This window comes from Zosterops lateralis (assembly GCF_965231275.1).
Source record: "Zosterops lateralis genome assembly, chromosome: 25".
Taxonomy (NCBI): Eukaryota; Metazoa; Chordata; class Aves; order Passeriformes; family Zosteropidae; genus Zosterops; species Zosterops lateralis.
In genome coordinates, this window is record NC_139785.1 from 260,284 (window position 1) to 273,696 (window position 13,413).

Below are 13,413 nucleotides of genomic sequence, written 5' to 3' on the forward strand. Positions count from 1 at the left end.
CCGGCACACACGGCACCGCTTCGCACAGCCTGTCAGGAAGTGTAATTTTATTTTTGGTTGAAGAGGCCAGAATGGAGAACAATGTCAGATGCACATTCGCAGCCGTCGGACCCCACTCGTGTGTGTGGCAGCAGCAGGGACGGTCCGAGGAGGCAGGAGGTCATAGCCAGGGACAGGGAAGGTCACACGATTGAGTCGTTCCAAGTGCACAAAATACCGAAGAAGGAAGGCTGTTGCCATTAGACTTTCCAGGTTTGGTTGATCCGTATCACTGTCCTTGTGACTGACTACAGGATGTGTCAACACGGCCCATCTTTCCCTCTCCTCTGCATTCAGTGTTCAGAAAAGGCATTTTCTGAACATTTAAAAATATAAACAGAATCTTTTTGTCAAGTCTCACTTCATGGTTTTTGGACTCTGCTACAGAGCAGACAGTTTTAACAAGCAGTCTATGGAAAACAGACACAGCCATATCTCAAACCACCTTCCCAATTTTGTTCCACCTTCCCAAGTATACTGCAACGTATTAATACACCTCCCACCAGCTGAAATCACACATTTGCTCTAAGTCAGGGCCTCAAATGCAAAGACAACTGCACTTCAGGTCTGTATCCTTCTGCAATCATCTTCACAAGAGGTGGGGCAGAGTTTATGTTCCAAGTTACTTCCTACATCTTAAGATGTTTCTTTACTGCTTTCTCCCCACCAAAAGAAAAGTCACTTTTGGTGACTTCTGTACTGAAACAGAGACAATTCTCGGTGGGCGGTCTGCCACACATAATAGAAGAAAAACAAAAACCAATTCGCTAAGTTAGTAGAGGCCAAATCCGCAGAAAGAACAAAACAAAAAAAAAAATTACATCTCTATCCCATTGTGTTGTCAGACTCTTGTTGTGTTCCATTTACATCATGACGAACCAGGTCCATAAGAAAAACAAGAAAGTAACTATGAAATAAATAGATGCTGACACTTGTGGGATTTCAAGGTGTTACAATTCATCGTTTTTCCTGCTTTCTCCTCCAGCTTCTGCCTTCTCTTTTTTGGACCCTGTGTAATGAAGCAAACTCAGTTTCATACCGCAATAGTTTTTCACAGCATGCAAAGCAGCACTGAGAGTCTCTGACATTTGCAAAATTTGCCACAAAACTTGCAGTCCATGGTGCAGAGGTTTTGGGGGTTGACACTCAGCTCCATGGAGCTCAAGACATGAATTCTGCCCCTGTTAACAGCGCTGCCCTGGCAGCAGGAACAGCACAGCAGCTTTTAAACATAGCCCATCTCACAGCCATGGGGCTGGCTGCAACCTGCAGGGACAGGGGCACAAAGCAGCAGTGGTGCATTAGAATTCCACTCTGAACAACAAAAACATAAGAACAGCAAGGAACCAAAATTTGTCTTCCTGTTTGCAGAATTAAAAATGGATCAGTGGTCAGGGTTCTACCATCACACTACTTCTTACATCTAAGAATCTGCAAACGACCCCCCACACCTTGCACTTGCAGCTCCACGTTCCAGATCGTTAGCAAAACATTTACCTACCAGAGTCCGATCCAGGCTTATCATCTATTGCTGCTTTTTCAGCTGTAGGAGGTTCCTTGGCTGGATCAATATCCTTCAGTTTGTCTATGTTTAAAGCAGAAAAAACAGAAGTCAAGGGAGAACACACAGGAGACAAGGTGCAAAGAGATTAGGTGAGTAAAGGTGAGGTTAAACCAGCCTGTAATACCAGGACTGTAATAGTTCACTCTCACAGTGGAGCACTACAACACCCAAATAGAAGCACTACAAAACTGCTCTGAGTGCCAAGCTTTATGTCCTCAGAAGCTCTGGAGATTGACTGGTTACACAGGCAGATGACCTTTGGAGCTGTGACTATGAGCAGAATCCCTTACTCAGACCAAAGGAACCAGCAGGAATGCAGACAAACAGCGATCCAGATTTTAAAGGAACCAGGGGACTTGGGACCTGAGGATCTTAGAAAGTTCAAAAAACTGTAAGTCCTAGTGGCCCAAGAGTTTGTTTTTTTTTTTTTTCCCTGGGGTCAATCTAGATGACAAACGTTTCTCATCAACAATTCATTCTACTAATTTATGTAGGACGGGACCTTGAATATTTGGCTCAGTACATCAAAGTGCAGTCAATGGCTTACCTTTCCTAGAAGTCAACAAGCCAGCAAGACAGGTACTGACTATCCTGGGAAAATTTTAAATTATTTCTGCTTCTTCACAAAAAACCAAAACAAATAGTGGGGAGGGAAAGGACACTGCAATATATAGATTTTCCCAGCTGTCTTTGAAAATAAAGAGCAAACTCAATCTCACAGTTAACTACTGTCCTCCCTTCTTTAGCTCCCGTTCAATCAAGAGAAACATCATGTGTTATATGTGGTAATTATATAATAGGAAGTTACATGCTCCAAGCCTGCTACTTACCTTCTTGTTTCCCCTCCGTGGGAGGGATAGTATTCTCAGTCTCAGGGGCTGCTGTAGTATTCTTGCCTGAATCAGTTTTTGTGGCATTCTTCTCCCTTTTGGGTTTGGGTTTTGCAAACTTGGCTTTATTCAGGAGATACTGCACTTCCCTGTCCAGGGCTGCTATCTTGAGCTCTATATCTTTAGAGAGCAGCACAGGTTTCTCAGTAGGAGTAAGCTTGCTCTGTTCAGCCAGCGTCTCATTTTTCCAAATCTGTGGGACGCGAGGGAAGAGGTGCTTTTGGAATGCTTCTGGGTTCCAGGAAGTGCTGTATATCACAGTATCTCAAAGTCACTGCCCCTGGCTATTGTGCTTTACTGAGGACAGCTCTCCTCTATGCTACATTTCCACCAACCTCTCAGTTACCCAGACATAATACAAACAAAACCCAGCGCCTGCCTTTAAAAACCAAGTGCAGTCACATCACTGGGCTCCACCCCCACCCTGGAGACAATTCCACATGCAATACAGGAATCACGATTTCCCACAGGCACAATGGGGTCAGGGTGGGCATTAGGAAATACTGAAACACACAAAAGGTTTGCTGGTGGCACGAAAACAAAACATGCACTTTCACTCAAGGTCATGGAGTAGAACGTGCAGGTCATAACCCAAACTGCCAACCCACCCTCCCCAAGCATCACTCCATCCTTCAGTACCGTTGTTTCATTGATGGCTTTTTCCAGTGTACTCAGTTCCACTTCTGTGAATATCTGGTCAGACTCTGGAATCATTCGGGCTCCCCTTGTAGATAAGAAATCTTATTTGTGTTAAGCCAAGTAGACTGCACTTTGGCAACAAGCTCCAGTAACACAAAAACATCACAACAACCATGCTGAACCCTTCCTGCCCCCCGTTCTGGACAGAGGCCACATACACCTGTTCACAGGTCCTGCAGGACACCAGGGAGGAGGGTTCTGCTTGCCTTTTCTCAGGAAGTGCCACTGACTTTCACATCCACCCTGGTCTCCTTCTGCTGGTAGCTCATACATGACCAGTTGCATGATATTCCTTCCCAAAAGCCTGTCCTTACCTGAGAAAGATGGTGGAGTGATTAAGCAGACTTTCCAGAGCAGCCAGGCGTTCTGGCCACTTTCTCCTCTCCTCAACACGGAAGAAAAGGTTCCTACAAAGCCTTTTCAGCTCTGAAAGCTTGTCTTTCAGCTCCTGAAAATGGGGGAGAGGAGAAAGCAGTTAGTTTGACCACTGTCTAACATTGGCAACTTCAGAAGTTATAACTGCATTTGTTTTTCACTCTATCAAATACACCATTTCAGTGTGGTAAAAAGAGCCCCATAACTAAGCTTTCAGTCAACAGGTTCCTGCTGAAGCTATTGTAGAAACATCAGTGGCTGGGACAACTTATCTTGTTCTGTGCATAATACAATAATGAAGCAGAAACTCTCAAGAACCATGTTACAAATGCTCTGTCAGCCTCTGTGGTCACTTCCATGTCAGCGACAGCTGACTGGTATCCTGACTGCACACAGCAATACCTTTGTTGCAGCTGCATAGCCCTCCTCCTCCATCCAACTGGAAGCCTCACTAAGCTTTTTGGAAATTTCTTCTCTCTGTTCCTCTGTTGAGACAAACTGATACTCCTCTTGGTAAAGCTTGTCCTGAAAAAACAGAGCAAGCACTCTGGTCAAACACCACTGAGCCTGCAAGCATAAAAAGACCAGAGCACTCACTTGCAACTGGGCTGCAGTCTCCCAAATCTGAGCTTTGCTCCTAGCATTGCCAGGTGCGCAACAGTTATACCAGGTACAGATACACCCACATCCCACAATGGTAACACTGCAACAAGTCACTATTTCACACTCACTTAACACTAGTTTCTTCTTCTGCACAACAGTTCCTGTGAAGCTGTAGCTTCTTTACAGTCTGGGGGCAATTGTTCACAGTGTTAGACATGCAGAAAGGAAGTTTCATTTTGAATTGAGGAAACACGGGCTTGGAAAGTCTAACAGCATTAGAAAAGGTGACTGAAAGACAAAATCTAGGCTCTTCAAATCAGCTTTTCCCCCAGCTCAAACAACTCCCCTGCACTCATATCAGCCAAAAGCTGTGCAAAACACTTCTACTGCTCTCCTGGAATTCTCATTTCTTTATATCCCTCTCTTACCTGGGTCTCAAAGATGAATGACTCCAAGCTGTTGGCTGATTTTTCTCTTTCCTGTTTCTCTAGATCTCTGATGGTCAAGTCTTGCAGTCTAACATGTAAAGAGACCAGAAATCAAAGGTAGCAAGTGCCTTTGGTTGAGCAGCATATCCCACACACCAGCTTCTGAGGTCAGCAGCATTCTATGTGAGCCATCACCATTCCAAAGCAATTTACTTCCTTTATTTGGAGTTCTAACTCAGCAGAGCCATATCAAACCTACTTTTTCATCGAGCTCTTCAGTTCATCCTCCTCCAGGTCAGGCACATCATTTACATCCAGCTCCATGGTGATCTCATGGACAAGCTTCTGTTTCTTTGGTGCTTTGATCTTCTCTTCCTCTGTTTTGCTAGCTGTGCTGTCACTGGAACTTTTGGATAGTTCTTCCTCTTTTGCAGTTTCTCTGTTTTCTTTGGGACCCTATAACACAAAGTAGGTTCTCAAGCAAGGGAACAGATTTTCAGGTTCTGCAACTCTTTTGAAAGGCAGGGCACTTCAGAGAAGGGAGAATTCCACTAAGGGAATGCCATTTCTTAGGTACTAAAACCAGTCCCATTCCTTCAATATGATGCTCACCTGAGGCTCTAATTTCTCGCCTTCTTCCTTTCTCTGTGACTCTACTTTTGGAGAGGCAGTTTCTGCTTGACCCGAAGAGTGCTGTTTCTCTCGTCCCTGCTCTCCACCAGCATCTACAGTACGGCTTTTCTGGTCTTCTTTCTCCCCCTGCTCCTCTTTACCTGTTTCTGCTAGGCTCTCTTCCTCTTCCTGGTCATCACAAGCAAGTAAAGGGGAAAGCAAAACAACATTTTACAGGAAATTCTCTGCAATGTTTCACCTGTAGAACAGGTAATTCTACATAATTGCCACAAAGACAAAAGGGCTTCCTTCCAGTAGCAGTCACCCTGGGGCTCACCTGAACTGAGTCTGTCAGGTTCTCTCCAGTTTCCGGTGTAGGGCCACCACCCCCAAACAAGCTTGAGATAGTGTTTCCAAGTTCTGTTGATGGGAGACAAAAAGTTCAGAATGGTATGTATCCAGAAGAAGAAAGTCATCTTCAGCTCTTAGTCCTTCCCCTCACAACTGCGATGATCACCAAGTGGCTCTCTTGGTCATGTAGGTGAGCTTCACACACTCCAGACTCATACTTCTCCAACCTCCCTGTGTGTCCTTGTGTGCACAGACAGCCACACATACAGTCAGAATGTGTAACTTCCACACCCCAAACCCAAAGAAACACAACACTTGTAGTGATTTCAGCCACTACAGGTAACAAAACTGCCAGTACAACTATCAAAGCTCCGCATTTACTTGTCAGTGTTGACTCCTCCTCCAGCTTGTCTTCCACCAAGGTCTCAAATACCGATTCCACCTTGGAAATAGAAGCTCAGGATTAGTTTTAAGCAGGGACCAGAGAGAGGGACAGAACTGAAAAACACATCAGCTGACAACCATCCCAATGGGTGGTGCTTACCCGGTCAAGACTCAGTACACCACTCTCATCCATGTTAAAATGTGCTTTGATGCCTTTGGATTCATAGTCCGAGTGCTTCTTGAAACTGTCTCCAACTCCCTTTAGCCTCACAGTGGTGAGATTGAGAGAACCAAAAACTCTGATGACACAGAGACAAAAGCAGAGAGTGAACTCAGGATAACAGTGCTGCAGAACAGCCAATCCCTGCTCTTGCTCATGCTGGTGGTGATGGGCAACTGCAAAAACTGGCAGGGCTCGGTTCCCTAAAGCACATGCAGCTCAGAGAACAGATGTGCAGTGGCAGTCAGACACACCAGTAATACATTTCCGGCCAGGGAAGTTGCACTGCCACCAAGCTGCTGGCTCGGGTGCTGGGCTTAACTCACCGCAGGTCATCCTGGTTCAGGAATGTCAGATCTCCATAGTTGACATAGAACTCAAAGTCATCTGTGTAGCGGTTGAAAGTGATTACTTTGCGCTGGGGATAGGGTGCCATGCGCTGGAACAAAATCCTCTTGTTATGCTTTAAACTCCTGGATTTATCATCCTCCTCAACTTCACGAGTGAACTCCACCTGCATCACAAATAGAAAACAAGACTCAGCAACTGCAAACTGTGGCATCTTACATCAGTAGTGTTCAACTGCTCTGCCTCATGCAAAAGCTGGAGGGCAGACAAATATTCCTCAACTGATGTTTGCATATGCCTGACTCATTGGATACTGCACTTCTATTACAAAGAAGACTTTCTTCTGCCTTCTTTGTTAGATTGGCAGAAAGATCTCCAGAGCTTCCATACTCAAAGGAAGCCAAGAGGTTCCAACCTGGATCACTTCTCCCAGCACAGCCCCATACCTTGCACAAGAGAAGGAAAACCAAAGGTTACCTGGATAGGAAACACAGCAGCATCCCGAACAATGAAGGGCTTCACCTTAAAGGCTTTGCTCAGAGCAGCTGCCTGGTAGACTGCACCCATAGCAGCAGCCTCGTCAGCATTGATATTCTTGCCCAGCTCTTCTCTAGAAAGCAAAAAGCAACAGACATGAAGTTTGCAGCCTCTACATAAACAGCAGCTTGTCAATGGGAGACAGACTAGAAGGGGGCCTCACATACTCACTTGCCCACAGCTTTCAGCAAAACTTCCTGCACTTTGGGGACCCGTGTAGCACCGCCAACTAGAATCACCTGGTCAATTCCATCCTAGGGATTGGAAACAGTCACCTTGTCTTAAGAAAGCAATTTTGGAAGGCTAAGTCCAGGGCTTCCTTATGGTCCTTCCCCAGTCACCATGTGCTGACATGGTGCTCTAAGAACAAATACACTACACCCTACTGTCCCTGTGCAGGCCAGCACCTAACAGATCTCAGATGGACATCAGCCATGCCAATAATGAGGAACCTGGGGTCAGGTCTGTCAGACAGTGACAATATGACTGTGGCTTCAAGCCACCAGAAACATGGGGCTTGATTCAAAATTAGACAAACTATACCCCAATGCCAGAGGAGCCAGTGACTCAAAGATCCAGTTGGATCTGAACAGATAGAAATCCAGACTCTAAGAAGTAACTCAGTGTCTTGCATTGAATATCAGAGGCCAAAGCAGCTCTAAAGTTGTGGTACTCTAGAAAGTGAGCATTTAACCCACAATGACTCCATCCAAAGTACTGCCTCAGGTTTGGTACAGCTGCAGCCCACAGCACGGCTCCCCTTAGGGAGTCTGCAAAGGAGAAGCCCGAACACACATAACTCTGTTTCCAGACTCATTCAGTTAAAACTTCAGAAGTGAGACCAGAACCAGTATCCAAAACAAAAAGAGGAAACATCGTTATTTCAAACCTACAGCACAAGGGTGAAGAGTTTTAAGACAAAGAAGCCCCTGTCCCAAGTCTTTAATTTCTGGTGGATAGTACAGGGGAAGTGTGACACACTCCTGCCTGAAACCGCAGCAGGCAAACTCTTTGTAGCACCAACATCACTGTCACAATAGCAGGCATCTACCTCCTAACAGTTCTGATAACACAACCACTGATGCCTTAATCATGCTGTGGCAGCAGCTCCACCCACAGAAGCTTCAGGCTTGGTAATGCATTTTCTTAAAACACACCATGTTCATCTCTGCGCTACTCAGAGCCTGCTGCACGGGTCCTGGGACGCGCTTGAACAAGTCATGGCACAAATCTTCAAATTCTTGTCTTGAGACCTTGGCTTTGAAGTCTATGTCATCCAGTAGTCCCTCAATCTATTCAGGAAAAAAACACAGGCAACATGAAATTAATTGTGAAGCATTTTCAAAGCAAAATCTTTGTCCAATGTGCAAAAAGTTCTAGCTTTTGTAACACAAAACAGACCTGACCACACTCATTTGAACCCTACCATTGCTAAGGTGATGAGAGGATGGAACATGGGTGTAACGGACAGCTTCTCTCAGTGAAAGTTAATTTAACATACTTGACACGAATAACTCTTCTTCAATCCACTCAATCACCGGTGCTACCAAGCAGGCACAAGCTGAGAGGGACCACCGGGAGCGATGCTCCTCAGCAGACCTGCACTGCAGAGGGACAGCGTTCCCTTACACCAGTCCTCAACCCACCCCACACTTAGCCCCAAAAGAGCAGGAACCCCCAGCAGGTCAGACCTGCGCCATGTGGTCGGCATTTGCACTCAGCACAGTTTTCAGGCGGTTGGCCTCCTTCAGCAGTTTGGCCATGGCCCGAGGATTCTTCCGGACATCTTTTGAAGGGTGCTGCTCATTAAAGAGTTTTGCCAAGTAGTCCCGGAGACGAAGCTCCATCTCTAAACCTCCAAGAGTACGGTCAAACCTGAGCAAAAGAGTGAACAGAAGTGTAATAACTGAAACAAAATTGAAAAGCAAACAAATTTCATGTATTATTTCACAAATATGCAGAGCAGCAAGTGGTCAAAAGTAGCTGCAGTATTATCAGCTGTGATGACTGTGAAAGAATAAAGGTTGTCCTCACATTATAGTGAAAGACAGAAATAAGAAATAAGAGATTCAGCATGACAACAGCCTTTCAACAGGAAATTTCATTATATTTTAGGTAAATGCCTTTTTGCCAACCATGTCAAACACCTGAGAAGCCAAAGGACAACTGTATCAGGTCCCAGGTATTTGCTTAAAAACAACAATCTAAATGCTTTGGAGTTAAAAATACTGGGCTGGGTATGCACAGCACCCCCCTCTTTATTTGGCAATGCATTAAGGACACTGCATTTTCATTCCTCTCTAAAAGTATATTCCTCTTCTTCCAACTGATACACTCAATATTATATGAAATGGAATAGGCTTACATGGCTTGAGGTTATCAAATGCAAGCCTAAAGCAAACTAAGTACACTGGTTCTCTCCGAGGCTGCTGGGAGTTCTGCTACCTTCTGCAAAAGACAGGAACACCAAAATTATTCCCAACCGGAGCTTTCTTGCTCCAAATGTTTCCCCCTCAGCCATCCAAATTACTGTACTGAAGCCTCACTGCAAAATTCTACATGATGAAGATACTGTGAAAGAAATGGGTTTTTTTCTGAGACCTGTGGGTGGGATTTGTGCAACTCATGTGGAATTCTTACCCAATGCCTTGGATCTGCAATTGAGGTTGGGTTCCCAAGTCCTTAGTTTTCACTGTCTGATACGTAACAATAGTACAAACAGTGCTTCCTGCTCCCATGTCGTAAAACATGATATTCTGAAAAGAAAAGCTGGGACAGTGAAGCAGTAACACCTGGATATACCCCACAAATAAGGAAAGAACCCTTTCAGTGTGATATAGGCCACAACTATCCACTCCCTGGACTGACTTTATACCCTAAGGGCAGGACTCATATTTTGACCAAACACGGGCGATGTTCACGGTCATGTCTGACAGAAGGAGACCAGAAAACTTCTAATCTATTTCATAATTCAAAATCTTTAGTTTTGCTCTTTCTCCAGCCTCAAGAAAATCAAATACTTCTGAGTCAGTGTTCCAATACTTAAAGTAATCGCTGCTGTTATTTCCCCCAACTGATGGGCAAGGAACAAATACAGGTTTACAAAATGGGAACTCCCAGGACCTGCCCTCACTCCAGCAGCTTTCAGGCTTTACCATACACGCACACAGGGTTTAACCTCTTTGTCTTGTTGGTGAACACACGAAAACAGAGGAGGTTGCTTAATCAGCAGAGCCCACTTAAAGTTCTCTGGATTTTTTCTGCAGCACTTTTCCCCCTGCATGCAGGAAACTTGGCAGGACTCTCTGCATCTCCCAAATGCACCTACCTGTGCCGTGGCATTGATGTCTTTCCTCCTAAAAACCCCATAGTTCAATGCTACAGCCGTGTTGTCATTGATCAGCTGCAGCACCTTGAGGTCAGCCATGCGGGCAGCATGCAGCACTGCTCTCCTCTCTGCTTGGTTGAAGTAAGCAGGAACGGTGATCACTGCATCTTTGATGGGCTGCTCTGAAACAGTTGCAGGGAACTCTGCATCAGTGTAGCCACATGCAAAGACTTGTTGAGATGGAGTGACAGCAGCAAACCTAGAGCACCCAAGGTGAAGACTCGCACAGAATGCAACCCTGCAGCAGCAGCCAGGATCCCTAGGGGCGAATCTCTGTATCCTGCTGAAACCAAGCAGACCTCGCATATTCACACAAAGCCACAAGTCTACTGACCTCTCTTTCGCGTGTCAGGATACTCTCAAATGCTCTGAGTAGCCTTCCACTTCGACAAATACTATATTCATGGAGCCCTACATGACCACTGGATGATATTCACTCTCCAGTAAAAAGTCTTTGGACTGGCTGTAGTGTCACTAACCACATGACAAAGTCTCCTTGTAATTTATCCAAGATCCCAAACTTGCATTGTATTAGAAACAAACGATAACTGGATACCTACAAAGTCTTGCTTACAGCCAACAGCTGGAGAGAACCAACATCCTGTTTCTAAAACCCCTGAGTTTCTAAACACTTTCCATCTCTACTCAAATTCTACAGCGTATGAACACATACAAACAAGAAAAAGCTAAATTCTTCCAACCTGCAAATTCCTCAGCCAGACCACGTGAATAGTTCAGTACCATCCCCAGCATCTCCTCGGGAGAATACTGTATCGTTCTACAATGGGAAAGAAAATGTGGCATCAACCGTGAGACGCAGAAGCCTGGCAGCTGAAGTCCAACCCACAATGAACCTAAAAGCAGCCACTTACGGGGACAACTTGAAGATAACAGTCTGTCTTATCTCATCCTTCACCAACTCATGCTCCGGGAATCGGAACTGGTACAGTGCCACGTGGGGATTATCGATCCGCTTACCTAGCAGATCCTGGAAGTATCGGAATGCCAGCTTGGGTGTCCTTATGGACTGCAAAAAAACCCAAAACCACATCACCCACTTGCACTCTCTCAGTTACACTGTTCTCAAACCAACCTCTCCCAGACTATGTGGGGAACAACTCTTGCTATGGGAGCAGGAGCACACAGTCACTACACAGAGCCATTAACACTTCAAGGAGATGAGAAGCACAGGACAACAATAAAACACTGGCTCAGACATATATCCCAACGTGCAATACGTGCGTTCTGCAAACAGTAACTCTTACCATCCCCAGTGCACCATCACCAAAGAGACGCTCATTCTCCTTCAAGGAAATGGCCACAGGCGTTTTCCTTCTTGACTCCCTGAGGAGAGAGAAGGAGGAATAAACCAGTTGAGACAGGTGAACATTCCAGTCTCCAGTGAAGAAAGATGCTGTTTCCATTCCAGGACTAAGGGAAGGCACTTAGATACCTGCTGCGGAGAGGGGAGGTCAGCCTCTGCTCAGCTGAGGGGCTACCAGAGAAGCCCCTCCTGCACACCCTTCACCGCTTTGATGAAACTACTTTTTGCTATCCTCCATCCATAAGGAAGGCAAAACAGTTCCCTCATTCTATCTACAACTGCCGATTTCAGGGAGGTGGGTGAGAAATCTCCTTGTTATCTCCAGATTCCCAGAAACCAAGGACATTCCTGATCACATGTCCTCTTTTACCTGCACATTCTTCACTCAGTGACTTGAGGATGGGCTGCAGCAGCAGCTGAACGCAAGAGATTCACCTGCTTTACAAGTACAGGCTTCGAAGAGCTGCAGCAAAACGAACCTGGCTGTGGGCTCCCTTGTGGAGAACTAAGAATGAGGGGACAGGTGGGAACTGGCTTTGCATCACAACGTGTCCTTAACCACGGGGGCTTTTGGCACCTGTTCAAAAGGTACCCAAAGCGCATCCAAACAACCTTAAAGGTGAGTTAACAGACTGCCCTGACGACGCCCCACAGCCACCCACCTGGGGCGCGACTGAGTCACAAGCCTGCGTGGGAGGATGGAAGCCTTACTTTGGCAACAGAGGGCCGGCCGAGTCCCAGCCACCCTCCTTTTCTGCCCGCTCCCGGCTCTGATGGCGGGCTACAGCCGCGGCAGGACAGACCGGATCCCATCCGGTACCGCTCCCACGGCAGCACTTGGCGCGCTGAATAGCCACTCACTTGTTCAGGACGATCTCCATGGGCACCCCAGGCTTCACGATGGCGATCTTCATCGACTCGCTGCCTACGTCCACCGACATCACTGCCACCGGCTCTGAAAACAAACCTTGGTGATAAACTGCTCCCGTTGCGGGCGGCCAAGACAAAGACGTGCCCGGACAGCGCGCTACAGTGACATTTAACCACCAGCCGCTTCTCCCCGACGGCCCCGCACCGCCGGCGTCGTGGCCCAGGCTGGGAGAGGCCGGAGAGCCGTCGAGTCCCCGCATAGTCCCGCACGTACCTGTGGTGGGCAGGAAGCAGAAGACAAGCAGCCAGGGCAGCGCCCAGCCAGGCAACTGCGCCATGCCCGGCACCGCTCGCCTGGACTCGGCTGGGTTCGGCTGAGCTCGGCACTGGCCGGCTCGGCTCGGCTGCACTCGGCTCGGCTCGGCCCGGTCCGGCGCGCGGAGCAGCCCCGCCGCGGCGCCTCCGCCGTCTGGCCCCACCCCCACCCTCACGCGGCATGCGCCCATTGGCGCGGCTGCCAAGGCTAGCCCCGCGCGCCAATCCCGCAGCACGCGCGCGGCGATTGGGCCACGTCGGGGGAAACCGGAAGTAGTCATAAACGGGAACCGCAGCCCCATTGGCCGAGAGCACCGGCGGCGGGGCCGCGAGGGCCGGCCTCAGCTGCGCGCCTGCTGGCATCACGCGTGCGCTTGCGCGTCCGCCTCACGGCAGCCGGGCCACGTGCGAGCCGACTGGACCCTGTGCGCCCCCTAACGGCCGAGAGGCGCCTAGGGGCCAGGCC

General features: G+C 47.4%; 1 protein-coding gene across 1 annotated transcript; it reads right to left on the bottom strand.

Annotated features, from left to right (window-relative positions):
• Positions 1-32: 32 nt before the first annotated feature.
• Positions 33-13,029, bottom strand: HYOU1 (hypoxia up-regulated 1). The gene is made up of 24 exons (XM_083877855.1): positions 12,907-13,029; positions 12,624-12,717; positions 11,704-11,782; positions 11,311-11,465; positions 11,140-11,216; positions 10,379-10,560; positions 9,691-9,806; positions 8,742-8,925; positions 8,208-8,342; positions 7,222-7,304; positions 6,991-7,123; positions 6,492-6,679; positions 6,106-6,244; positions 5,943-6,003; positions 5,548-5,630; positions 5,211-5,399; positions 4,858-5,054; positions 4,599-4,686; positions 3,970-4,092; positions 3,507-3,640; positions 3,133-3,217; positions 2,434-2,686; positions 1,541-1,624; positions 33-1,048 (listed from the first exon to the last, which is right to left on the bottom strand). The coding sequence occupies exons 1-24, from the start codon at positions 12,968-12,970 to the stop codon at positions 990-992; spliced, it is 2,985 nt and encodes a 994-aa protein (XP_083733981.1). The 5' UTR covers positions 12,971-13,029; the 3' UTR covers positions 33-989.
• Between the last annotated feature and the right edge of the window lie 384 nt (positions 13,030-13,413).

Excerpts from the sequence above, each read along its gene's own strand:
- HYOU1 (XM_083877855.1), bottom strand. The coding sequence starts at position 12,970 with ATGGCGCAGTTGCCTGGCTGGGCGCTGCCCTGGCTGCTTGTCTTCTGC. Across the intron at positions 6,245-6,491 it reads CTGAACCAGGATGACCTGCG|AGTTTTTGGTTCTCTCAATC; the intron begins GTGAGTTAAGCC and ends CTGTGTCATCAG. Across the intron at positions 6,004-6,105 it reads GTGTACTGAGTCTTGACCGG|GTGGAATCGGTATTTGAGAC; the intron begins GTAAGCACCACC and ends TCTATTTCCAAG.